We start from the raw sequence: 27,827 nt of genomic DNA on the forward strand, positions 1-27,827 counted from the left end.
AGTGGATGACCGTAAGTAATGATTAATTTCAGTATTGATTAATCTAGTGATTTTTTTGGAGTAGTGTGAATGGGGGACTAAAGCCCATTCCCCATGGGACACTCTACCGTACGCAGCACAGCACAAAACCGAGGGGTAGTGCCAAGTAGTAGGGCCAAGGGGGAACTGGACCTAAGTCTACGGTCATGGCACACCGATGCTTTGAGCTAAATGCTAACGATAGCAATGGCAACATGCTGACAATGACAAGGCTAGCACGCTGATCTTTAGCAGGTATAATACTTACCATGTTCACCATCTAAGTCTATTTGGTTTATGATCAAATACCTGCCAAACTAATGACATTCACATGATATAAGTATAAGTTAGAGAATCACCAAAGTCAGTGGGAATCCTATGCTATATATTGTATTATCATATGCAGCGATTTTGAGGTAAATGACATTTGGGAAATTTACATTGTAGGTTAAATAAGTGGTGCCAACATATTTTTGGAAGGGGAGCTTTCTGTGTGTTGACACACTATTTCTGTATTCTCACGTCACAGAGGTTCTTTCATCACAGCAACACAAAGTGTGACCCACTTACCTGTTTAAGTCCTTTTTGTCCCCATTTCCAAAGGCCCCTAGGCAAGGGAGGAAGAGCAAGAGGCGAGAAAACGAGAGGGAGGAATTTCAAAAAGAGCAGTGCTGTATGGATGGGAAGGTGGACAGGAGGATATATACAGTATGTGGCTCTGGACATATGACCTTCTATAAATCAAACTGTCCATCTGTTTAAGGTCAGAAACTTCCCCTTGTCTCCCTTTCCCTTTCTTCATTTTTCACACACCAGCACTGTGGTACCTCTTGTTTACCATCAACCTTGTCTTTTCTGTCAAAAGACTTTAATTTTCTGGACGCCTGGACTTATTCACCCCGCGTTTTGGCCCTCCATTTTCTTCCCTGTGATGCATCGATTGAAGGCAGTGCCACTTATTCCCTTCTCGTTCTCTTCTCCCAGCCCTTCCTGTGACCTAAATTCCCCCGTGTGCTCATTAATTAGCTGATGCGAGTCTGTGTTCCCGAGGGAGGGTGGGAGTTTGGAAAAAACACATTACAGGACACATCAATAAGGCGGGATTAATCATCCATTGGTATGTGGGATCCATTGCTCTGTGTGCTTGTGTGTGTACATGTAGTTAACAGGCCCACAGGTGTGATAGCTCTTTATTTATGATAATATCTGTCTTCTTTACCACACTCTCCTGAGTTTAATTTAACAGAAATATGGTTTCTTCGGTCTGTATGTCTTATTCTGAAAATCCTAGATTTTCTTGAACGTTTAATCATCGTACTGTACTGGTTGTCTGTACTTACCTCATTCGTGGTCTCTTGGGTTGGGAGCTGTGCTTTTCCCAGTATGCGGTATTAGACTGATTGCCAGTCCTTTGCATGGCTAGTAGCACATGTACAGAGACCAACCTATTCACATCAATGGGCAGTTCACCGTTTCAGAACAACCTGAGCTTCAAGTCGTTGTATCATGGGAATAGTCATACCCTAATGTAGTTATAATAATACTGATTTCGTTGTTGTTTATGTTGTTGTTCTTGGATTGTGTGATCCACTGGACACGAGGCGACTAGCTGAACATTGGTTGATTTTTTTATTTATTTTCAAATTTACGTCTTATTTACTGAGAGGTGTTTCTATGCTTATTCTTAGTCTTGGACTCTGGGATTGGGAGGGTACTGGGGTACCATAACATTGATTTATAAGAAAAAAAAGGGAGAAAAAAAATTGGGGGGGTTGCTTTTTTTCTCATGAAATGATACACATTTTCATCTCTATCACTGCTCTAAGGTAGACTAAATGCTAGACACACCTCTCAGTATAATGCAATACACTTCGACGGCACCACTAACTACAGCCTCCAATATAATAATTGGGGGCTGAATCAGGTTGATTCAAAACCTCTCTGAGAGTTAATGTAAGTTTCATGACGGTATGATTTATTGCAGGACTGTTGTATTAGAATGCAGGGCGGATAATCACCAGTTCCAGGGCTGAGCCCAGAGTGCTCTTATGAAGGCCATTTAATAATCAAGCCACCCAGGGGAACCATATCAACCATTAGTTATTATTTTATTTATTTTCTTTATGACAGTTTGATGCTCAGGTGAAACTTCCTCTGAATTTGTTGTCTCTGCTGGGTCAGGGCTCTTGAGAGTCATTTTCCTCTAGCTCATGTGGTCACATTTAAAATCCGTTAGTTCTCTCTTTCGAGTAAACTGCAAATGATCACATTGCAGAGATGATGGGTTGATTGATCCACAGAAAATTACTCAGGAGCAATTTTGACAAATGATTTCTCTCTCAAGACAGTTGTCGAGCAAAAACTTCTTGTTCAAGCTTCTCAGATATGAAAATTTGCTGTTTTGAACTGTTGGTCTGACAAAACAAACAATTTCAAGGCGATTTTTCACTATTCTCCATAATTTTTATGGAGTAACTGGCAGTTTAATCAAAGATGAATATAATCATTATTTGCATTATTCTAAAGCAAACTACAAAGCCAGACAGCAAATCGAAAAATGAGAGACACAAAGTACAACAATAAACAGTGGTTTATTAGTAACAATTGATCATCAGTAACAATATTAATCAAATAACATAAAACACAAACACACATTACAGGCTTATTGGTACACTTCATTCATCATTGTATATTAATCATCAAACTGAATGCCAAAGAGGGCACTAGTGGCTGTATTTCCATATGGGTCATTTAAGGCTTTGTTGCGTTAACTTCATGGCACAGTTCCACACATTACATAAGCGCTTTATCCATTACCATGTCCCATTTAATAAAGTAGTGAAACACTCATTCTGCCAGACGGCATCAATTGATTGTGCTCAGTTTTTGGAAACCACCCAAAAGTCGAAAAAGCGCCAGTGCAAACAACATCACGTCATTGGTAGCAAAGACTTTCCTATCTCCTCTTTGCTCAAACATTCTGTGTCCGGACTCTGTTTAACCAACACCATATGTAAGCCCCATAGTGTTTGTAATAGGGTTTCTCTGACTGTCTACACATGTAAGGCTGCAGGCACTGTAGCACCAGTATGTAAGTCGATCAAGGCGTCATACAGTGAGGCTCACAGGGTTCTATATCAAATGGAAAGAACAAAAAAAAATCATAAAAACTGACATTGATAAAATAAGGATTAGAGCCTGACCAATAAATTGTCCAGCCGATATTAGCTTATTGCATGGTATATTGGTTTTGTGACCTACATTATGTGTCAGCTGATAATAACAAGTAAACTGCAGTACAGAAATGCCAAAAATATATTTGCAGTAAATTATAAATGGTGCTGGCAAGATTATTTTTCAGCAGCAAAATGTCTTGCTCACTCATTTATAATGTTTGTTATGCATTTACATGAAAATACAAACGTCTGCCCATGCATTGTTATCTGACTTTTAAACTCTGAAATGAATTTATTGGTATCAACATCAAAAATCCAGTATTGGTCAGGCTCTGGTAACACTGTGGTTAAAGCTTAAACAATGAGTTGTTCCACGGAAAAGTAATCAAACTATTTTGAAAATCAGTTAATTGTTTAAATCATCTTTCATGTGAAGGTTCTCATATGTGAAGATTAGTTGCTTTTCTTTAGATTACATTTCTCTTGCATTATAGGAAACTGAATATCTTTGGGTTTTGGACTGAAATTGAGATATCCATTTTTCACTTTTTTTTTGACATTTTATAGACTAAAAAATGAATCTGTTAATTGAAAAAAAAATAATCATCACATTAATCATCATTTGTAGTTAGTGCAGCAGCAGTTATGACTGAGATTAAGTTAACCTTATTATGTTATAACCTTACTATATAGTGTCACATAGAGAGGCATGTTAATCAAGGTTATATAACGATTTGTTAGTTTAATTGTGCATTGCATTGCATTTCTGGAATGATTGTCCAGCTGTCGTGACTTGTGCATAAAATTACGTACGGCTTAGGTTTTCTACATTCTTGGTTTGAATATGAAATATATTCAATTATTCACTTGTTTGACTATAAAAAATATATGTAACAAAAAATCAGATCGTCTTTATGGCAGACTACAAAACATTTTTTTTGATTGCAGTTTCGGGAAAAAAAAAAGAAAAGGAAAAAAAAAAGATCCAAATCAAAAAGCTAAAAGACCAGCCAAATAAAGTGTTACAGCATGTTTCCTTGAAGAACTGCCCCAATGCTGTAAATAGCCCCTGTGCATAAACTGTACTGAGACGAGCACAGCTTCAGAGTTCACCCAACAGATCCACACTGTCTCCTGCTCAGTCTGTGTCTGATAGATTTAAACCAGAAAACAGATGGGGGGAGGCTCTCTCGCCAGCCGAGAGGGAAACTAGTGCTTTGAAGTGGATTGCAATCATTACTTCCCTCCATGTCCCTGGCAAAAATGTGCTGATGGCCATTGGGTGTGCTGCTTGTTTTGTTCTCCTTCTGTTTTTAAATTAGTGTTGTTTGCCAGGCGAGTGTTGCTGAGGATTATTACATAGACTGAGTGTATAAAACATTAAAGGAGAGGTTCACATATTATCAAGTCTTTTATACATCAATACAGAATTCACATGCCTACATGTACATGTATACTGAAACAGTAGTCTATGTAATAAGCTCAGCTTGGCAATCAAATACTCTCTAGCAGGACTCAAGAGGGGATTTTGTACTAAAGAGTGGACTCTTCGAAGATACCCACTTGATTTGTCAAACTCAGACTGCTAAAGCTTCTTTTTGACTTCGACTGAACTTGAGACTTTTTTTTAATTTTTTTTTTTTTTGCACAGAATGAGGACTGTGGAGTTTGTCCCTTATCTCTTAGGGCAATTGCACATTACATGTCTATTTGACAGAATCTATGGCACACTTGGTGAATGAAATAGCCCTCTTTACACCACACGACTATGCGCTCTGCAAGGGCAGTTAAGACACGAGTTGCATATTACGAGATACAGTTCACTGGGTTCACGCTCAATTTCTCTCTTTTTAACCAATTTAATGAAATCAATTTGCGACCAGCATTGAAAAGGAGGATTACAGCAACTAATAACTCTTTCACTATACTTATAGGCATAGGTATTGAATTACGATTTTTAAAAAATCTGAACCTATCCTTTAATGTAGCCTTGGTACTATGTTTTGAGATGCACTTGCATTTTTTAGTCTGTTTTAAAGGGTCAATTAATCCAGATGTTGAGTTTTTGTTGACACTGTCAATAATGTTTTATCATTGAGATCATAGTTAGTGATGTGTTGCACTGGACTGCATTATATTAAGAGGTGTTTCTAATTTTTTGTCCTCCCTATTCCCAATCCTGAGGAGGGTAGAATATTAGAAACACCTCAATATAATGCAGTCCAATACAGCTCCACCTTTAGCTAGAACCCCAGCAAAAAAAACAAAAAAAAACAAAAAAACAAACAAATAAATTTACACATTTCCAATAATGTCAACAGAAACTGAACATTATTAATTTTGTAAAGATGGATGTTATGGCAGTGTTGTTGTTTTGGTTTTATTTGCCCAAGTTTCAAAATATCCGTTTCTGAGATTTCTGTCGCTCCAAATATAAGTTTTTTGAATGGAATTATGTTTGTGGTTCTCACACCAGCCATAAACTACATTTAAAATTTTTAATATCTCTCTCATCAGAAACAGTGTCCCACATGCTCAGAACAATCCACAGGCTTCACTGGCAACAGTTTGCATTGGATCTACTTTCTACTGAAGAATCGGTCCCTATGAAAACTGTTGATTATTTTTAGCTTGTGAACCTTTTTAAAATAAAGTAAAGTCTACTTGTGACCCCTCATCAGAGTTTATGGCCTCATTGTGGACAGGATTTGCTGATGTTGCCCTCTTGGACTCTTATTTTTCAGTGGCCTGCAGAGGAGCACGTACCCAGTATTTGACAAGAAAGGGGCAAACTTAGTGAAAAGTCAGAAAAATAAACAGAATTCTGCATCACATTTTTTTTCTTTCTAATCCCTTTACTCAGCTATGGACGTGTTGCTGTTTTTTAACGTAACATTTTAATGCTGTGTGTGGCAGAAATCTCAGATGGATATGTAAAAACTATCTGCATGTCTTGAGAAAAATAAAAATAAAAACGTTTTTTAATCAGGTTAACTGACCCTTTAAATACTGTATCTCAAATCTAGTTAAAATTCCTCAAATCTGTCTTCAACATGTAATCAACAAAGATTCATAGTTTTCATGTGATGAAATATTTCATGGATATAGGATCTCCTTACCCGTCCTATCTTGTCATCTTCCACTTGAATGGTGTCATTCATGTAAAGCTACAGAAAGTAATCTAGACTATCTCAATGTGAGAAATAATTAGGCTTGTAGCTTTTCTTGTATAGACTAGGTATGCATAGGACTTGCAGCTGAGTAAATGTTACACTTGATGCCTGTATTTTTTTTAAGGGACTGTCCATTTGCAATGTCAGCCACACGGCGAGATGGTAGTCACGATTATTCTGACAGTCTCAGGAGCAAGGAACGGGTTTTGAGGGTAAAATGTGGCAAGGACAGGCAGGTTAAATTGTGATGACCTGTTCGGGCAGAGTTCATTCGGCTGGTCTTCACTTAATGAACTGTTTGGAAAGGACTTCCTAGTTTGACGGCTTCGGTGGAGTGTCAGGGGCAGCAGGGGACTGAGGGTGGCTGCTGGTGAGTGAGGTAATGTGGCGTGCACGTCTCCCTTCCAATTCTTCATCCTGAGAATCAGAAGCACAGTCAGCCATCAGTTAAGAGACTGAGTTAATATTCCATTTCATCAGAATAAAAATCTACACATTTAATCAAATAATAAGGAAAAAGTACTTAGAAATGCTTAATAAGACTTCTTCTGAATGGCATGTCCTTTGTCTTCTATTGGTTATTTTCCCTTGTTCCTTTTCTCTGATTTATAAGAGCACTATCCAAATCTCTGTTGGATATTCTCAATTCAAGAAATTTAAGAATTTCCCCATCTGTTCAAAATTCCGCTGACTGTCAACACTAATTTACTGGCAATAAATACAGGTTATAAACTTAACCTGCTGCCCTTAAAACTTGTGAGAAGCAGGTAAGTATTGCTGCGTGTCTCAACATATAGCGTTATACATTATATTATAGCAGCGGCTGCATTCTTGTTTAATCTGCTTCGCCACATGCACAGTTGGACTTTCATTTTAACAGTCTCACATTTGATCTGATTACCAGCTGTGACAGCATGCCTGGTACTGTTTTCACCTTGTGAGTCTGTGTTTGTTTCATCGTGGCAAAGTGTGGTCCAGGAGACACCTACTGTAGCAGGAACTAGCACAGAGGTGGTTTTGAGATTGATTGATCTCAGTTTACCCTGAGATGTTTGTTTGACAATACTTAAATGCGACAGCTACTTAAGTGCTGTACTTATTAGATCCTGTAGTGTCCACATGTATAACCCAGAGGTTCGCACCGTGTCAGCAGTCTCCTCCCCTTCAGTGTGCTCTCCATATCGACTGTACAGCTCCATGTCAGACAGAGCGCTCTCCACTGCCTCCTCTTCATAGTCAGTTTGGTAGTCTGACTCCTCTGATGAGGGGAAGGAGTGGAGGACAGGAAGCAAAGAAAGCACATTGTGGGTGAATAAGTTAGAATATGTGGCGTGTAGAAGAGGTGGCAAGAAGAAAGAGGAGGATTGAGATAACTGAGAAAAAAATCATTGGTTGCTTTATTAGGTTGCACTTAAACATGGTTTCTAAATATCATTTAAATATGAAAATTGATTCTATTTATTTCTATCTATGCAAATGTTTAATTTGAAATGATAAATTTGCACAGGTCCTACTTTCAACATCAGCATGTTGCAACCTGTGTGTGTACAGTGTAAACACATAATTGATCAACTAAAATTTCTCCAGCAGCAATCCATTTCCTCTTCCATGTGGAACGGTATTTATTTGTTAATGGAGTGAGACCGCAAAAAGAAAACCCATCCAAAAACAAATAAGAGCAGGCAGTTGAAAGACGAACATGGAGGAGAAATAGTAGTAGCAGGCCTTCTCCCGGACACTGCGTGTACACGTTTGGAAAGAAAAACGTGTGATCACGGGTGTGGCTGAAAGTGAGAGTGGAGGAGTGTGTGGCGGTAGGTTTTACCATCCACCAGAGCAGGTTTGACAGGCTCGATGCGGGACACAATTTCTGCCAGGTCGGTGAAGGAAGCATTGGGACATGTCACCACCTGAAAGACACACACAAACATATAGAATACATACATTAAATTTGTTTTGAAGTCTCTGCCACTAGCTGTGTTTTGTTCTGCTGCGCATTTTGTGCGACACTACTGAACATACAGTGCTGAAGAGATGCATTATTTCCCCTGAGAGTTGCACCCTACAGTAGCATCTGAAAATAGAAAGGCACTCATTAACTGCCTACGTGGGATGGCTATTGTTTTAAAGAATGAGAATTGGATTTATTTATAAAATAGTCTGAAGCATTATGGTTTCAAATCTACAACCATAACTGTAGCTCCATTCTTCTCTCCACTGTTGCTGAGGTGATTTGTTATATTTGTTGTTGTCATTACTCCTTTCACTATGAATTCTACTATTCTTCCCTTCATCCTCCTCAGTCATGTTGTTGCTCAGATTTGGGGGTATATACATCTCATATTTCTTCATTAATCTGTCTTTTTCTCTTGTCTAGTTGGTCCTTTGTCTTTCTTTGACATTGCTGGGGTACAAATCTGGTGTACAGTAAATCTATGTCTCTGTACTTTAAGCGCAGACTGATTCATAGTTTTAATGTTATTACTTTAACAGCAGTTTAGCCCAAACCCTAAAATATGACAATGTGAACAACAAACTGCAGCAGTCAATGAGGATATAATGTAGAAACAATAACGATGAGAGAACATGTAACCAATATAGTAGAACCATTTGGTCGATTACACATGCAGAGACTGCAAATGAGAAGACCGATACCGAGGAAACTCAAGAGGACTTGAAATTTGTCTGGCAGATGTGGGGTGTTTATGGCTAACTTCTCAACATTTTACATAAGTAAGCTCATCAATTTGATGTTACATTCAGCATGTAAAATTACCTAACTTATCTTTGACTTTCCTTTTTAAAGGGTCATTAATGATTATTTTCAACTTAAGCCATATTTTCCTGATGGATTCTATTTGTTAATTGCTATGTTAACATTGTATTGATACTTATTGATAGTTATTAGTAATATCTGGTGGGGATATAACATTTGTTGCATAGAAATGTGTTACAATTTAGAAGTGGATTTATTAGTTTGCGGTTTAATATTCGCTGTGAGTGTGTTTATTATTATCATCATTGTTGTCATTATTAATTTCAATATTATTATCATCATGCTTTATTTGCTTGTTTTGGCACAGTTGGGTACTACTGAAGAGCGGTGACTGAGTTAATGGATTTTCCTATATTAATTTCCAGATTTCTCATCCTGTGCAATCATGCAAAACAAATTTTTCATGATAGCACTGATCTAAATCCGTGGCCATAAAAGTGTATTTTGGACTAAGGCCTGAGTGAGTAGCTGCTACCATAAAAAAGTGTCTTAATTTTCACTATATTCTGATAAAGGCTCAAAACTTTATCGTGATTCACTATTTCATTGAAACCCTGTAGTTTGATCCTTTTTAAAAAGCTTTCATTAAACCCTAAACACATAATGTTTCAGTTACAACTGGCCGTTTGATGCATTTCAGTCAGAAAAATGAAAATTTGTGGTCTACATTGACAAGTTTTGCTCAGAATCTAGAGTCATATTGGCAACGCACAAGGAACATAAGGCTGTGACTCTATTCTGTCTCTGCATATAACTATTCTTAATGGCTTTCTTATCACATCTTCTACATCATTTGCATGTGGTTTTCCCTCCCTTACATTGTTTTTGCTTTGGGTGTTGTAGAACTCCTCCTGGTGTCTGTCCTTCAACATTTTCTCCACCACTCCACTGCGACTCCATACATCAAACACGGTCTTGCCGTGCTGGTATCCCACCTCCTACATCACAGACACAAAGTCATATATTAAAATTGTTTTCTCTTCTGATGAGAACAATAATTAAAAGATACATCAGAAAATGTAAAAATTATATTAATTCAGAATACTTTGTGGGAGTTTGTCTGAAATTTGTTACTTTAATTAACATTTTTACAATAACTCCCGAACAGGGGTAAAACCAAGAGTTAATAAAACAGCCTACAGCTGAGAAGAGAAAAAAATAGAGGTCGGAATCCCAAGATGACACACCCTTTCTCAAACTTACAGCAATCTCATCAAACTTGCCAAACTCCAGTGTACGGTATCTGTCGATTGGAGGTCTGATATACTCGCAGTAGTCACTGTTCTTCACAGACTCCAACTGCCTCACACAGCACACGTAGGCCAGCCGAGTCTGAATCTCTGCCATGTTCAAAACCTAAGACCACCGGTGTAAAAATGAACATATGTATCACTGAAAAAACACCTCTAACAATATCCTCATGTTCACAGGACTCATTTATTTTTAAAAACACAGCCTTGCACAGTATGTTGTGTCTTTATTATTAATCAATCCATTACCTTTACTTTCTCAGCTAGAGGGTTGAAGCGTTTCCATAGCAGCCACCAGCCTGAGAGCGAGTCGCCATAATTAGTGAGGTTGGTTTCATCCCGGCTGCCCACGTCAATAGCTATCACCACTTTGGCTCCCATGGAGCGGGCCACATCAGCTGGGAGAAGGAGGAGACGGAAACAAAGTTGGGACAGGGGAAGAACAAAGTTTTGTGGGGGAAGAAGAAAGAAAAAAAAAAAAATCAAACATAGGTGGTAAAAGACAAAAATGACATGAACCAACACAACTTAGCGAATATATCAAGTTACTGAGACAAAGAATGACATTGGAGGTATGAAGTAATAAAGGTGAAAAGACTACGTGTAACAAACCAGGCAAGTTGTTGATGTAGCCTCCGTCCATCAGTAGGTGTCCATCTTTGGGGTCACAGAGAGGAGGCAGATACCCAGACAGAGACATGCTGGCACGAACATACCGCCACAGAGAACCTCAAACAAAAAACAGGCAACTCTTTAAGTTTCATGCCTATTAAGCACTATGTACTTAATTGGAAGCAACCAACCCGAACCAACAGAAAATTAAACTCGTGAAGGAGACCAATGAAAGGGTGGGTCTATCAATGAGGACAGCGAAGGCAGATATCTCAAATAAAAACGGAAACTATCTGCAGGGCTAGATACCACTTAAAGTAAGAAAAACGTTTTAGTTGAACTGACCTTTTAACAAGAACAAAGGATCTTTAGAAGTAAAAAAAAAAAAAAAAAGGAAAAGGATAGAACACTGTACCTACCATCAGTGTGTACTCTCATGGCTGAGGCAGTGATGTCAGTCGTGATATTGAAATACGGGATCCAAAGGTCCTACATACACAAAAGGTAACATCGAAACAGATCGGCATAATAATGTAAGTTCATAATACGTTTACGCTTATCTTCCACCATCACCAGATTTTTCCGCATCTCAATCAGCTGAAACTAATTCAGTGCCATCTCTGTGCTCTCTTCTTAAGTCTCCATTTGAGTTCGGATTCTGTTGGGTCTCTGGTAACCTCATCTCGCTCACCTCGATCTGTTTACTCTTGAAGACATTGCTGATGCTGGAGTTGAAGGCAGCACCAGAAAACATGGAGGTGACTGGGTAAGTCAAATCCAGAACCTTCTTAAACACTGATGTCATTTCCTACAGGGAAAAGCCAGAGAAAATAAATGTCAAATGGTTTCTTTCCTCCACACAACTGCAAGATGTAGCGTTCCCTCATGTACAAAGCAGAGTTAATCACTCAAAATTAAAATTTAAATTGATTTAAAGGAAGATCTGATGGATTATGATTTATTGTTTTTGTGGGTGCTGTATATTAGGGTTCTTTTTTTCATTATTCCTTCCTCCTGGTGTGTACACATGCTTTGCTTTAAATTTATCTTTAAAAGATAAATTCAATCCTCATAAACACCAGGATCCTTTCAACAGATCAACCTATTCAGTTCTGGCTTTGCTCATCTGAGTTTGCAAAGGATAAACTCTTTTTTAAATGCAACAGTGGTTCTTATAATTTGATATTAAAGGAGCAGAAACCCAGCCAGCTGCTTCTACAGGGAAGATTCAGATCCAAGGACAGTGCCAGAGGAGGAGGGGCTGGGGGCACTGTGGGAGGACAAATCCTGCCACATGCTCTGTCTGAAGACCAGGAGACAGAGCAGGTGTCTCAAATAGCCATCATGGATGGCCACAGTGTTAAAAAACCTGAGGATGAATTTCATAGCACAACTAAAAAGGTTCTGTTCATGAGTTTAATGTAAAACGCATTCAGAGTTATATGTACAAGACTAACTCATCGCTTTTGATGGTTAGTCAGCACAGGATATTAATTATAGAGCAGAATTAAGGTCTAAACTGAATTAGAATTGAATCATTTGCTGTTAGAAAGAATCAACTTCACAAAGACAAACTGTCAGTGGAAAGTCCAAAACCAGAAAATTGAAACTGCTTGAAAATACTCCTCTCTCCACGAGACACTGGAGCATGTGGTAAAGTATTCTCTAAAAAAGAATACTGTTTATCTACTAAAGCCCACTCAAAACATTTGTTTGTCACAATTGTTTGGATGGATTTTAGAGATGACTACAAAATGTCGTGTAGGGAGAAAACACTTGTAGGTCATCTGCCCGAGTTCTACAGAGAGCTGCATGTTGTCTAACATCCTGAAAATGTTTGAGCAAGGTCATGAAGCGTCAAAGTTGGACTGCGAGCCCCCATCTTCTACACTAATTTCCTGACAAAACGATATTGTATCCTGACTAATGAAGGGGGAAAAAACCCAAAACTGAGTTGTAACACTATGAAAATGATAGTGAAATACAGTGAAATACAGTTTGCAATGCAGATCAAACTATCATCGGCGCTTATATTTGGCTCTTAATAATTGGGTTTATTACAAGACTAGTGTCACGTTGTTTTTGTTGCTTTTACTCTCACCATTGCCCATTCTCTGGCCCTCATCCTCATGCGGCTGTGGCTGCGGTCCTCAGAATATAGTGCCCCCATCAGGGAACCAATAGAAGTGCCGCCAATGAGGTCCACTGGGATGCCGGCCTCACAGAGAGCTCGCATTATCCCCACCTGGGAACAACCCCTGTACGGGAGGGAGGAGAAATAAACATGGAAGGACAAAGAGAAATTTAACTATTTAACCACAAAGACACAGATATACCCAGCCAGCGTTGAGATTAAGAACCAAACATCTTTATGATGACACTTTGAGGCTCTGAAAGTTATAAAATCCATTATGGCCATAAGAGAAACCATATTTCGAATGATATGTACAATTTCATGCCCTCAATTACAGTATATTCTAATATGAACTTAGAAAGAAAGACCGGCTGGGACGACAAACAGTGGGATGAATGTTACCTGGCCCCTCCTCCTCCCAGAATAAGGGCAATAGCATTGCCCGTGAGGACCCGAGCCAGGCGAGAGAAGTCAGAGTGGCGGTCTGCTGGCTTCTCAAACACACGTTGATACAGCTCCAACTGGAGAAAAAAGAGAAATGACTGTTATAAAAGTAGAAACAAGGAGTGACAGGATGGAGAAGAATTGAATGGATGACGGTTAAATATAAAGATGAAAAAAAAAAAAAAAATGGAGAGGCTAAGAGAGGGACAGCGTGAAGAGGGCAAAAGAAATCGCTTTAATCTGCAGATGAGTAATGAGAAATTAAAAACAACACTTTGGCCATATTTTCCATTCCTACCAGTTTGGGCAAGCTCCTCTTAGAAAAGACCCTTCGGGGACAGGAGAGGTGGAGGTGTCTGGAGATCCAGCTTCGCATGTTCAGCCAGTCCACAGTTCCTTTGGGCGGGGGGCCGTCTTCTCTGTGCAATAGCACCAGCTGCTTCTGGGCACGCACTGCACTTCCTTCCAACATACGCTCCAGCTAGATGGAAGGCACAAGGCAAATATTTTAGAACATTTTATACTCCTCACTTTCTTCAGAGTTGCTCCTGTGTAGTGCTTGCACGGATGAAATAATGAGAATTTTGAGCAAAACCCCAGAAAAGTCCTGCAAAGTCGTGACTACCAGAGACTACACTGGGTTGAAGTGAGCACAGTATCAGCACTTATACAGGTAAGTGATTGCAATTCCATGTTTATGTTGGGGAATAATTTCAGGTGTGTTTTCAGGGATAAAATCAAGGCTCATGTCTAGAAATTTACATTTATAGCTGAACAGCTACACTGTAATTATATTTAATGGTCTTAGACCAAGGTCAGATCTGCCACACAGTCAACAGGCCCTCTGCTAAAGGTTTATTGTATTTACAAGGTGAGAGACTGTGTGCCCTGAAAGATAAAAATCAACCCAGAGCAATGATTCATTCTGTGCCTGGGCAAAAATGGATCCATCTTTCCATTTCTCCCACCATCTCCCTTTAAACAGACGTACATTCCTTTCTTTTCTCTTTGCCCATTTTTCCCCATGAAGGCAATTAGCCTCTCCTTCATCAGCTGGACGTGATCTTCCTTTCTCTCCAACCCTGCCACTCTTTCACAACAGCCATCCACCCTTCGCCCATTTCTCCAGTGCCAAAAGCTCAAATACAATCCTCACACAGTCTGTTTGACCATTATGGTGGTTAGACCCCTGGGTGTAACCATTATTCAAGGGGAAAATCATCAGCACTGACACAGACCTGCTCTACCAAGATTCCTGCCTGGTAACACATTTGCAGTGCCAGACTGAACAAGAGCTCAGTTAATATTAATTGGTGTGCTGATTTCTCTGGAGAGAAAATTCAAAACAAAGTATATCCGTTTTAAGTATAACTAAAGGGTAAGTCTAGTGACATTCATCTTTTTATAGTCAACAAATCTCAATAAAAGATCAAAATTAATATTGAATTGATTATTCTTACAATTATTGTCTGTGTATCCAAACTCTGTAGTTTAATTCTCTGTGCCATAGACCTCCATTGTTGTACTAAAACAATTAAAAACACATCTGTGACTCACACTGTTGCACTGGGTCAGTTGTTCCTTCGGTAGGCGAACATGGGTATTGTAGTTTATTTTTGACTCAGTCCCACATACACTCTTTTGCTACATTAAAAACTCACTAGCTCAACCAAATCTGCCACCGAAAATAGCCCCAAGCACATACAGCATTTACTTCTGTTTGTGTAACGTTGGCAAAAAACTACATTGCCTAGCAGTTTTAGGTAATGAATTTAGAGTAAAAATGAAACTATATGTGACCCTTAAGATTTACTTGAGCAGTAACCAGTGGGCTTGGCGCTGAGGGCCCAGACAGGAGTGGAGATAAGAAAACTTAAGAGGCGGACTTCTGCGTTGTTGGTTTTCGTCTTTTTAAGGGATTTGTTAGCAACAAAAATATAGAAAATCGCCAGCTTGATTCTATCAGTAATTTATAAAAACATAAATGCCAAAAAGTTCCTGGTTCCAGCTTCTCAGATTTTAGGATTTGCTGCTTTTCTCTGCTATGTATCTTTGTAACTTGAGTAAAAGTTAATAACTTGTTGGCTGGACACAACAAGTAATTTAAAGATTTCGCCTTGGGCTTTATAAACTTGTGAAAGGTATTTTATACTATTTTATAGAAACACATGCATAATCAAAGATAACAGATTCACTGATGTTGAAAGTCATTAGTGGCAGCTGTAAACCAATCAAACAAATCCTGGTCTTCTAAATGTAGTTATAAATAGCTAAGTTCTCCATTAATTCAACTCTCACTTCTCCTCTCACTCGCCCCCAACACCTCACCTCCCCAACGGCAGGGTCCTGCTCCCCTAGTCCCACAATGATGATGCAGTCGGCCTGACGGATGCACCGCTGTGTCCAGGGGGTCAGTGTGTAGTCTGTCTGGTAAAGAACTATACGATGGATGTCTTCCTGTTGGCCCAGCCAGCTGGACAGACGGTACTCATGGACGCTGAAGAGGAAAGGAGTCCATTACTGACAGGCAGCATTGCCTCGCCGGCAGCACATAGTAGATCTATTTTGCTGTTGTGCCAATAAAGCATACTTAAACTGAATTTAATGAATGAGTCAGACAGAGAGACAGCCTTTATTTTCCTTTATAATGGTGGGTGCCGAAGAGAACTTCTGCATCAAATCATACCTGTCTAGTGCTGCAGCTCCAAGTCGCTGTTTGATAATATCACTGGTCAGCAGAAGAATGGGGCCTGTATGCGAAAGATCACAGCAGTTACGGACAATATGTTTGGTTGAAGCACTGACTAAAACCACTCAACTTAAGACAGGTGACATGTCTTAAGGTGCTGCGAGTTATTTTAAAAAATGAGATTCTTAAAAATACGTACAAAGCAAGTGAGTAATCTGAGTAGCATCTTTAATTTTTCTAGAGAGACCGGTGTGAACTAGAAAGCCCTGAGCCACACAGAGACATCAGGTTTGTCACCCCTCTCAAAATTACTCCATAAAGACTTAAATGCTCATTGTTGTGGAAACCTAATTCCTTAATTAAATGTTAGTTAACCTGTATTTTCCTACTTGACCCCAAACACACAGCTTTGTAGTCAGGGGAAAGGAACTCTCCTGAGGGATCAGTCTCAGTTCAACTTTCAGCATAAAGTAAAAAGGACATCTAAAATTCTTCTATTGGGAAGAACCAGAGCTGCTATGCCGTAGCATGGAGACACGACAAATTTCGATGCCTGTATTTTTTTTTTTAATTAATTGATTTTATTTTTTTTTACCTATTGCAATGAGTGCATGCTGCAGCTCCAGGGTGAAGGCAGTGAGAGGTACTTCCTCTGATACAGGCAGGACTGTCACAGTTGAGAGGTTAGAGGCCTGGTTCCCTGCATCCCATTTACTACCTGGAGTGTGGAGTGCCAAACTACGAGCTGGGGAGGGACAGAAGTACATATTAGTACACTTCTCCTTCAGCACTAAGCTGTGTTAAACACCAAAACCAGTGGAACAACCCTGAGCTATCCTACGTGTTGGCGACACACAGCGTGTACACGGATGTGTTGCAATAGGATAAGCCAAAACCAAATATAATTGATGACATTAGACATGCAGACGCACACACCTGTCAGAGGACCATTGACCTGCTGGAGGATCTTCTGTCCTAGTAAGTGGATCAATCTGGTGACAACCTGAGATGCAACATTTTAGAAGCAGCTCTGTTACTCATCAAGCAGACAGCTGTAGTTTCCTCACCATATGTACAGCAATGCCTCCTTTAAAATGTAATTTTTGTGCAGTAAATTAATCTTGATTTTAAATTCAAAATGTTAGGAAAAGTAAAACAAAATGTAAATCATTTTGGGAACCTTTTACCCAAATTATTGTGCAGCTGAAGATGAATTATTCAAACTGCTCATTGTTCGGGTCATGATTCAATCAATCAAGTTCAATGATTTTTAAAGCTGACATTTTGGAAATCATGACACAGATTTGCTCTATTCAAGAAAAATAAAATTGTGCTTTCACATTATCCGGATTTAATTTAACGCTGGATGTTCACCCTACCTGGGGGAACTTCCTCTTGATGGAGCTCAGAGCTCCTTCTGGTAGTTTGGCCAGCTCAGAGTCTCGTACAGCATGCACCGTGGTGGCTCTGTTCTGATGGGTCAGGGCTTCCACCTACAGAAAAATGAACGACACATCACATTGTTTACTTGGTCAGAAAACAAAAAGGTTGGTCCCAAGTAAAAAAGAAATCCCAATTATTCCTTACATTACAGTTAACATAATGTACTACTAAAGAAATCTTCGGTTAAAGATACAAATACTTTGCAAAATACCTTATTTACATAAAAAAAAATGTATGTATGTAATGTCTTTACAACTCAGCATACAGACTTGACGTCAACACAAAAGTGCTAAATACGTCTCTGCATCTTAGCCACCTTTCCTATTCCTACCATCACAGAAGCTGCAATGACAGCTTCCCCCGTCCAGGCAACAGTAACCATAGCATCCATAAACCCAGGTTTTATTAAAAGCACTGTGTCCAGCCAGCCACAGCCTCCAATGGGAATGTGGGTGAAGTATAACATTGACTTTGCTCTACAAGGTTTATCAAAATTAGCATTAGTATCCATTAGTATCCATATTTGTACCTATTTTTAGATATTAACCCATTAAGGACGAGCATTGGGAAATATATGTTCACACATTTTACATGCTTGGTACATGTATTGTTCCTTACCACTCCAATCAGGTCACCGCGTCCATATTCTCCTATAAGCTCCTTCTTGCCATCCTCCTTCAAGATTACAGAGCGAAGTCGACCACTCAGCACTATGAAAGTACAGTCTGATTTCTCTCCCTGCCTGCAAAAAATATAAACATAACTTAAATTCACAACACATCTGTAAAAAAGCTTCTGACCAAAACCAAATTTAAGATTTTAGTTGCCTCCACTGTTGACTTCTTTGGAATGGATCTTAAAAAATATTGACTGCTCCCACATGAACGCATTAGTATTTTTAAAGTTGGCCTTGTTTTCTGAACAACCTTTTTTTCAAAATATAAAAAGTCATCACTAAAATACCTGTAGACGGCCCTGCCAGCTTCCACGGCCATCCAGTCAAGAGCAAAGTCTATCTGTCTGACAAAAGAGGACATCCTCCTCACCACTGTGTGAGCAACATTCAGCACTACTTTTGGCTCCACACGCATTATCCTGAGAAAGAGACAAAAATCGACAGGAAAAGAGGTGAAAGAAAACTAAGACCATTTTCACGGTGCTTTTAAAAAGGTTTTTTTGTTAGGTGCAAGTATTTTTTTTGAAGTCTACAGTCTACAGTGCCCTACAAAGCCAAAACAAAGTAACTACATATTTGGTTATATTTAGACCAGGATCCTACCTCACCTTACCATAAAAAAACATTACACCATAAAAATGTGTAATTTTTGTGAGAAAAAAAAAAAAAAAACATTAAAAAAACTCAAGAAGAGATTAAAAAAAAACAAAAAACTGCAGTGCCTGCACACCAGCTGGTTAAGGGTAGATAGAGAGATTTAGCAAAACCTAATTGACAGAATTTTTCCAGTTTTGTGGAACTGAAAAATCCCTTTTGATGTTCCAACATCTTAGTAATTGAGTTTGTTATAATACATAAATAAGACAATAGCTAAACCTTAAATCATAACGGAGAAAAAAAAGGTAGCAAAACTAGTCCGGTTAAAAGCTAACTAGCTACAAGCTAACTATCTTAGATTGGCAGAGCAAGGTGGAATTCGTGTGATTTGATATGCTTCATGAGGCTGAACTACCTTTAAATCACGTATTTTAATGTATCTAGTTAAAGATGAATTATTTTAACTAACTCCTTCGCTCCTTTGCATCCAGCAAATAGACAAGAAGGCTAAAGGATAAACAAGAACGCATTTTGTTTGTAAATGCTGTGTTCTCCTGGGATCCTGTAGATTTTCCAAACATAGAGTATAGCAATTGTCTTTAGATTCTATGTAAGGTCTGTGACCATTTTTAACAATCAGCATAAAAAGGAATAAAATCCATGTTTTACAGCTTGTATATCTATTATACAGTTTGACTAAGAACCAAACTTCAAACCCTTTCTTTTTTTTCTCTCAACGTCACTGTTTATTTAGTTAATGCTCATTGCCAATGCAAGGCAGTATACGACACGACATATCTTGAATACACTATTTTCGTGCATATATGTCTGCGTGACTTACTCATAAAAGTGAGTTTTGGAAATGGAGAGGAAGCTGCAGTCCCGCTGGGCTCGGACAGTGAATATGAGGGGCTCTCCAGTCAGGACGGCAAGTTGACCGACAAGCTCTCCGGGGTGTGTCACAAACAGGCGTGTCTCCTCTTCACGGTCAATCATCCGCTGGTAAACGTGGAGGAGGCCAGAAATCACAAACTGGATGCTCACCTCCTAAAGCATCAAGAGGAGAAAGAGAGAAGAGCAAAGATTTGACAGTCTGAAGGTGAATGCCAACACTCAGGTGTGGAAATGGGACACCCTGATTTGTCGTCAAACCAGAAATTATTTTCACAATTATCACAGCATTAGCTTTACTTTTCTAATGTCTCATTTAGATATGAGAACTGTGAACAGCAATATCTTGATATTATAAATGTATTACAGTAGTATTATATGGCGACAATAAACAATAATAGCGAATTACCTCAGAAACCTATATTTAAGCATGCAATTTGGGACAATTATCTACTTTTTCAGCATTTTAATGGTTTGCAAATGTCACAAAGTTTTGCATGACATTACAAGTCGTCAGAAATGTGTGCAGCTTAATGGACCAAACTGCCTTCATCTTTCATTTATCTGTGTGGCTTAGTTCAGGTCTTTGAGTGACAATGAGGGTCGCAATACCTCTGCACCCTTCAGCGGAGACAGTTTTAAGAACCACAGCACTAAAGCATATCAATGACGAGAAAAAATAGACAAGAATGAAAATGGGAAACCCTTTCATGAAATCTTTAGTGTCATGAAACAGAAACAAAGGTGTAACTGCGTTTCAAGTTGTTGTTCTAACCTGGTCTCCCTGACGAGCCACCACAGAACCAGCTTTGACTTGATGGAGTGTCACTCTGCCCTCAAGTAGATTCGGATCCTGCAAAATAAAAAATAAAAAAATACGAATATTTGCTTATCATAACATCAAAGAGACAATGAGCTCTCCTGATGTAGACCTGCAATCAGAATTTCCCATAAAATGTGTCCGATTGCACAATGTACAGTACAAGCAAAATTAATATTATCTTTGTTTTTAAAATGATGTAGTCCGTGACTTATTTATACCAGTTGATGTTCATTCTCTGTGATCAACCTCCCACCTGCAGCTGGATGATTCGCAGCAGGTCCTTCTTAGCAGCCTGGAGGATTGTGCTGCTCTTACTCAGGTATATGGCATCAGAGTGCCCCCCACTGTCTGTGTAGTGAAACACTTCAGAGGGTGTGTGCAGCATTGTCACACTCTTCTTCAGACTGGACTGGAGACAGAGACATAAGAGAGTGACTAATGAAGAAGAACGAGACAAGCAGCAGCATACGATGCAGTGGATGCTGGGATATGGTGTTCCATCTACACTTTCAAACTCATGAGACATGGAAGGGGAGTCTTACCTTTTGAGTGACTGGACTGGACGGAGCCTCATCTATAGTGACTCGAGCTCGTTCACAAGCCATGTTCAGGTCATTACCTGTAAGGAGGAGCAATACGGGTTTAAGTATGCCTGTGTCTGTCAGTATGTGTCTGCCAGCATGTGTGTGTCCTTGCTTTCAGATCAGTGACTCTGATAAGTTTGTGCAGGAAATTAATACAGACATATGCCATTTGGTGATCGCCTCTGACCAGGAGTGACCCACCTGTGCAGTCGGTGGGCATCGAGATAGACCGCGACTTCCTGTAGCTGTTTGAAGGGCTGTCCTTTACACCATCTGTTTAATGCACTTTTTCAGTCTCAGCACAACACAAAGCACAATTTTAAATGTGCTTATAGCATACCATACTTTGTCAAATTAAAACCAGTAGTCAGTTAAAAGCCTGGTCTACAATAACAACCGGGGGCATAGTGGATACAAACAAATAAAGGCCAGCCCCCAAATACAAGCCGGGGAAAAAAACAAGAGTGAATAAACCCATGGTGCCTGTCATATAATGTGCATCCAAGTTAAGCATAGTGTAAACGGTATGTTTTAAATTATGTATGTGTGACTATGTGACCTGTCTCTGCAGAGTTCTCTGTTGTCCCAGCAGGTAACTCATCCTGAAAGTGCAAACGACGAGTTGTCTTCCCGGAATTCGCCTCTCCCATAACACTGCTTATATTGGACAAAGGCACGGCCTGGCTGTCCTGTCAGTCAGGCAACAGAACAAATCGGTTAATAGTCCACATTTCAGTTAGACTGGACTATAGTTAAATTTACAGTTACCCTGAAAAAGGGTTTATTCAAAATAGAACTGAAGCACAGGGAAAATGAGGCATTAAGATCATCACTAGTTTGTGATGCAAATAAGTGTGGGTGAGTGGGTAAAACACAGCAACAACACTGACAGTATAGGCATTTTGATTTCAATAAAAAGAAATTAGTATGCAGCCAGACTACTCTATTAAAAAAATGAAAGTAAAATAGCTTCTCAACAGATCATTTATCAGAAGCTTAGTGGCCCATTTTTGGTGAGAAAGTAGTTTCTGAACATCCACAGGTCAGACAATCTCACACATAATAATGATACCCAAATGTTGTTTTTTGAGTTGTGCTCATAATAACCAATCTGCGATACCCTCCAGAAAATGATTTCACTTTCATATTAAAATTTAAAAGGTAATTCATTTATTACTTATTTGAGGATGTTTGGAAATGTATTATTACTACAAAATTCAATATTTAAATTTCATAAATTTCATTATTTCCTCCCAAAAATGACAACATTAAAGAGTATTTTGCTGGTCTCCCTGTTTTCTGTGGAGGGGTATTAATCATTTTTATTCATTTTCACGGAGCTTTATGAAGGACTGAGTTGTGATGCTGTGCTTAATGTTGTGTGAAATTACCTAGCATGTGTGTGACCGTGTATGTGTATGTGCCTTTCTGTGCTTGTTTATGTACAAATTCATAACTATTGGTACGTAGGCTTTCAACATGAGCCTCTCTGTGTGACTGTGTGTATACACGCAAATAAGTGTGCACCAATTAATTTCCTTCCTACCGGATTGAAGAGCTCAGTTGTTAGGCCCAGATAGTTATGTAACGCCAAGAAGGTGACTCTCTGGAGGCGCACCATGATTATCTGCAACACACACACCATATCAAACACTGAGGCAAACAGAACAAAACATATTACACATCAGATTGTAGTTACATCCGAGTAAGATCAAAATTATGCGTTTTAATTAGTGAGGCGTTCCTGAGAGGGGTTATTTGTTGTTAGGCAGTCTGTTACCTGAATAACGCGCACAAGCGTCTCTGGGTATTTCTTAAATACTGACTCAAAGGCCGATGCAGGTAATCGTAATATGGTGGAGCGAGTTGCAGCCCGTGCCGATACAGTCTTATATGGAGCTGGATAACCCTGGCAAATGCAAAAAAAAAAAAAAAAAAAAACTAACAAAATCAGCAACAATAGAGGGCACAGACATTAAAACCTTATCTCAAGCTTTGACGTCAGTGTTGATGGCCACCTCATTAGAATTGTCAGCGGAGTAATTAATAGGACTAAGGCATTTTTTACCTCTCAATTTTATTACTGTATATGATCGTCTACTTAGCGAATGCAACATTTTAAACCTATAGCATGATTAATTGTACACATAAGTTTACAAGTAAGTATGGTACTGCCTTAAAATGCTGGCAAAAGTCATAAGACATCACCAAAATATTTTCATGTTGTGATAAGGGATCCAAGTTTCTACTTCCAACAAGTTTTTCTATGCTTTGATTTCTTTATGTTTCTAAATTTTCAGTGTTTGAATGAATGGGTTAGTGTTCAGTGCAATCTGTTCTGCTCAATAGCAATGTGAATGTCTGAAAAAGATTTTTAAAAAGATATTCAAGGTGAGGACTAATCAAATACATGTTCTTGACCATCATAGGAACCCCAAAGGATACTGCTTTAAGTAAAGAAGTTTAACAGATAAACAAATTGAGTTGAACAGGAAATACAAAAATAATTTGCCTCTAAATGAGATGTATGAATGGAAATATGAACAGTGAAGAAGTGACAGACCAGAGACACAGGGCAAAAGAAGACAGCAGCAAAAGCAGCAGAAGTTTGTCTGATGTTAAGATGGAGTAGAAATAAAAAAGCTCACAGTGATGATGTCCAGAATACTGAGCAGGCTGTGGACGCTGTCTCCTGGGAGCACATCCTTCACCACTGGTTCTGTACCATCCTAAAAAAAAATGCATGTAATATGATAGTTGAGGAACTCATGAAATCTGAAAGTGTATAAGAACCACTATATGACAAAACCAAATTAATTTAATCTGAAAAGATTGTCAACTGAAAATCATCATGTTATCCACATACGTTCTCCTGAATACAGAACTCGAGTCGTCCATCCTGGACCACGTAGATGCTATCGTCATCGTCTCCTGGCCTGAACAGGCCTTCCCCTTCCTGCAGCTCAATAAACACCATGTGGCGACATAGTTCCAGGAACAGGGGCTTCTCAAAATGACCCAAGACCCTACGGCAAGTTACAGAAGAAAGACATTAGGGAAAAACAATTGAAGGGGCTAAATCTGTGGGAAAGTTGTTTATTTGTCTACCTGACATTCTTCAACATGTAGAGGACCTCAGAGGGCAGGTTTGAGCTCTGCACATCAAACTCTGTTAGATCAGCCTCCAGCAGTGACGGAGGGGGCTCCTTGGGCTGCAGGGTGGGAGGGTCTTTACGGATCCTTAGGATTCTGTTAAAAGGCAATAAAAAAAAATTCTAAACAAATTCCAGTAGTTAATATGCTCATCAAGGTTCAAAACAAATCTTAAGAAATGATTCGAGGTTTCACTTGCATACGTAGAATTAAAAAAATATATATTAATAGTGCATACTTCCGAGCTATGCTTAGAACTTTGGTTCTTTTACGTATGCGCTGCGGTTGCTTTGATACTGAGGTGGAAGTGGGGGGAGGAATTGAGGACAGCGTCTGGACCTTAAAAACAAAAACACGGACAAGATTGAAGAGTTTATTTTTTTTACTGCAGGCAAACAAAGACATTTTGGAGACAGAGTTAGAGAAAACAATTAAAGATTTCCCAATTAAATATAGGAAGGTAATATTAATATGAGGATCTCTGTTCATTACTAAGCTAAATGCATGCAAGTAATTATCTGTCTTACTGTATTAGGGTGCATAACAATGATAGGTTAATAGTGCCAGTGGTTAAAGTGGAGTACATTTCATGCGAGGCTGCAAGAAGATAACAACAGCACATCTTTGGCTTGAAAGATTACATTTAGTTTCATGCAGAGAGAATGTAGAAATTTTAAATTTATACAGCACAACTAATGACAATGCGTATCAAGACCTACTGTATTTACCTAAATTGTGTATAAAGATGAATCTACCAGACTGTACATGTTTGTGTGTGAGTGAGAGACAGAAATGGAAATAGAGAAAACCTTTCGCATTATCTTCCTTCCATAGAAGAGCACTTTATCTCTTTTTCTGAAGCGATACTGAGGCTGTTGTTCACCTTGTCACACAAGCCAAAAACAAAATGCAGATAAGGTCATACTCACACCACATATTTAAGACAACTGAAGAGGATATACTTTATATACATTTCCCTAAGGATCCTTATCATTTGCAGTACACAAGAGAAAATAAAATAAATATTATAGCTTTTGAATAAATATGAAGTTCAAGAAGTGGTTGGTTGACTCACGAGCAAGCTTGAATCTCCTGTACAGGAAGAGCACCACAATGCCGATCAGTGAGACTGCGACTGCAGCTCCAATCAGTACACCTGTGAGCTAGAAGACAGACAAGAGCATTGCAACAGTATGGTCACATGAGATAGCATTGCAGTGTGCTTGCACTTAGCATAGGACATTTGAGCTGCTGGCTTAGTAACATTATCCTTCAATGTCAAAAGCTGTGTCCCAGTTAAAATACTACATACTAATTCTAAGCAGGTTTTGAGTTTGTAGTGTGTTCAAAATATAAAAGTGACTAAATAAATTTAAAGCAAACACGTTAGATGTAAGATTGTTGTAGATGTACAATATTGTGCAATAATGCGCAAAGGAAATGGAGCTGCTCACTGCTGGAAAACAAACTAATCATGAATAGTGGAACGAATACACCGAGGACAAATAAATATTAGATCTTTGGTAAAACATTTTGCAGTCTTTTTGTAAAGTTTAATTGGCAGTAAAACTCAAAACCCATGGTTTGTTGACACAACACTGTATGGTAATGATTTCTTCTGTACTAGCTGGTAATAACAGTTTACTATGAAAATTAGTTTATAATACATACTGAAAATAAAAAATAGTGTTGTATGAACTTGGGACAGTTCTTTACTTCCTCGAGGTAATGAAAATGAAAAAAATCAAACATGCTTTATTCAGGCAGAGTTACCAGATTCAACTGAGACTCAAAACCACAGTTACAATAATTAGGCATCTTTATATAAAGTCTTTGGGATAACTTTGTAGTCCAGGTTAAAAGCCCTCCCTCACTGTATATGAACAGATACAAGTTTTAACGAGTCTTTTATCTCAGAGTTATGACAAAGAAAAATTTGAATAGGAAAAAAAGTTTAAACATAATTGTAATAAACGGAAATGAAATTTGGTCAGTCATAGAGTTATCAGTTATTCCGTGGAGTGGAAGGGCCGACATGCTGGATTATATAGTCTAACTCTCCCTCAGTGAAAACTGCCAAAAAGGCTCAAAAAGTAGTCCAAATGATCACAACCCGTCCAAAACATCGAATAAAAAGTAACCCATAATGACGGAAAACTTGTTGAAAGCAAAGGCTGTCAATAATTAGTCATTCCATACCATGGTGGTCTGCATCCTCTCCTCCACAAACTGTTGCACTCGAGCTTTGATGTCATTTTTACTGCTCAACAGTACCTAAAAAACGCAAGTCAGGTTAGCAACGTTTCTTAAATCGAATACAACATTGACTCAACTGCCCATGAAGCTGTTCATGATAAAGTCATCGCTGCTATGTCTGTCGTTTCACATATATTCTAAAAGAAACTGTGGCGCTTACTGAACTGGTCCATTTGCACAGATCTCCATCCTCCTCTCCATGGTTGTCCATCCTGTAAGACAATAGCGCTCGTGAACGCTGCGCCTGTAACCCAGATATAACCTGACATTTGGGTAGAATCGCACAGAGACAGTAGCTTTATATGTGAGAAGGTTACACTTCATGGAGAGGTCGCAAGTTGCTGGAAAAAAAAGGGGAAACTATGAAAAGAAGACCGTGGATTTGTCAATTAGCAGCATTCTGCCAGCCACCCTCAATGTCTAGCTTCGTGTCCTGCTTTACACGCAACTTCGTGGCATAACGTGTTTACGACAGCAGGTATAATTAACCATCAACAAAGTAACTGGCGGCCGATGTTTATTTCAACTGATTTATGTAATATATTCTCAACATCAGCTATAGCTTAGCGTTAGCTAAAATAACATTAGCTTGCAGCTGGCTGACTGAGGTTAGCCGCCTTACCAGTTATTATAAATAACTAAAGTCAACTTCACATTCAAGCATTATGAATCTATCACTGTGAACACCTGGCTTACTTTTCGAGGATTTCTGCCGCGCTGCTGCAGGACAGTGACATTTCAAAACAGACGATGGCGCGATGTTGGCAGGTAGCTAACAAAGTTTTCTGTATGCAGTCACTTGCTTAGCCCCGCCCATGATACTACGCCCACCAATAGCGTTTTTGATGTCTGCTGTTGCCTTGGTACCACTCAAAGCACTCACCCAATCAGGAGCGGATCAGGCACTCCTGGTCTACTCTAGTCTTCCTGTTTACAACATTAAAAGAAGGTGATCATCTAACAAAGATCCTCTGGACCAAGTTTATATTTACACAACACAATGTTTAAGTAAAAGAATTAAGGCTTTTAACGTAGGCTTTTGGTCAGTAGTTGAGAAGCACAATATTATGTATTGTAAGTACTGTTATATTAAAATATTATATGAAAGCTGCAGTTGTGGAAAGTAACTAAG

The 27,827-nt window shown here is 38.9% G+C and overlaps 1 protein-coding gene across 4 annotated transcripts; it reads right to left on the bottom strand.

The window, feature by feature from the left end:
- Nucleotides 1–2,613: 2,613 nt before the first annotated feature.
- pnpla7a (patatin-like phospholipase domain containing 7a) lies at nt 2,614–27,504 on the bottom strand. 4 transcript variants are annotated; one of them, XR_005709678.1, is made up of 37 exons: nt 27,392–27,498; nt 26,856–26,907; nt 26,639–26,713; nt 25,515–25,602; nt 25,249–25,322; nt 24,678–24,778; nt 24,395–24,535; nt 24,153–24,312; nt 23,935–24,015; nt 23,067–23,195; nt 22,833–22,913; nt 21,846–21,975; nt 21,488–21,559; nt 21,245–21,321; nt 20,956–21,111; nt 20,655–20,732; nt 19,830–20,035; nt 18,679–18,810; nt 18,334–18,457; nt 17,652–17,765; nt 17,209–17,275; nt 16,868–17,017; nt 16,270–16,333; nt 15,912–16,080; nt 13,882–14,064; nt 13,542–13,660; nt 13,107–13,263; nt 11,697–11,813; nt 11,425–11,494; nt 11,006–11,122; nt 10,643–10,791; nt 10,347–10,499; nt 9,962–10,081; nt 8,193–8,277; nt 7,510–7,625; nt 6,620–6,784; nt 2,614–3,150 (listed from the first exon to the last, which is right to left on the bottom strand). XR_005709678.1 is itself a non-coding variant. In XM_040157345.1 (36 exons), exons 2-36 carry the CDS (start codon nt 26,894–26,896, stop codon nt 6,680–6,682), a joined length of 3,996 nt encoding a protein of 1,331 aa, XP_040013279.1. In that variant the 5' UTR covers nt 26,897–26,907; nt 27,392–27,504; the 3' UTR covers nt 5,449–6,679. The 4 variants fall into 4 exon arrangements, 3 of the variants coding, with proteins under 3 accessions (XP_040013279.1, XP_040013278.1, XP_040013281.1); XM_040157345.1 differs by lacking the exon at nt 2,614–3,150 and having other exon boundaries at nt 5,449–6,784; nt 26,861–26,907; nt 27,392–27,504; XM_040157344.1 differs by lacking the exon at nt 2,614–3,150 and having other exon boundaries at nt 5,449–6,784.
- Between the last annotated feature and the right edge of the window lie 323 nt (nt 27,505–27,827).

Source organism: Xiphias gladius, chromosome 20 (genome assembly GCF_016859285.1).
Source record: "Xiphias gladius isolate SHS-SW01 ecotype Sanya breed wild chromosome 20, ASM1685928v1, whole genome shotgun sequence".
Classification (NCBI taxonomy): domain Eukaryota; kingdom Metazoa; phylum Chordata; class Actinopteri; order Istiophoriformes; family Xiphiidae; genus Xiphias; species Xiphias gladius.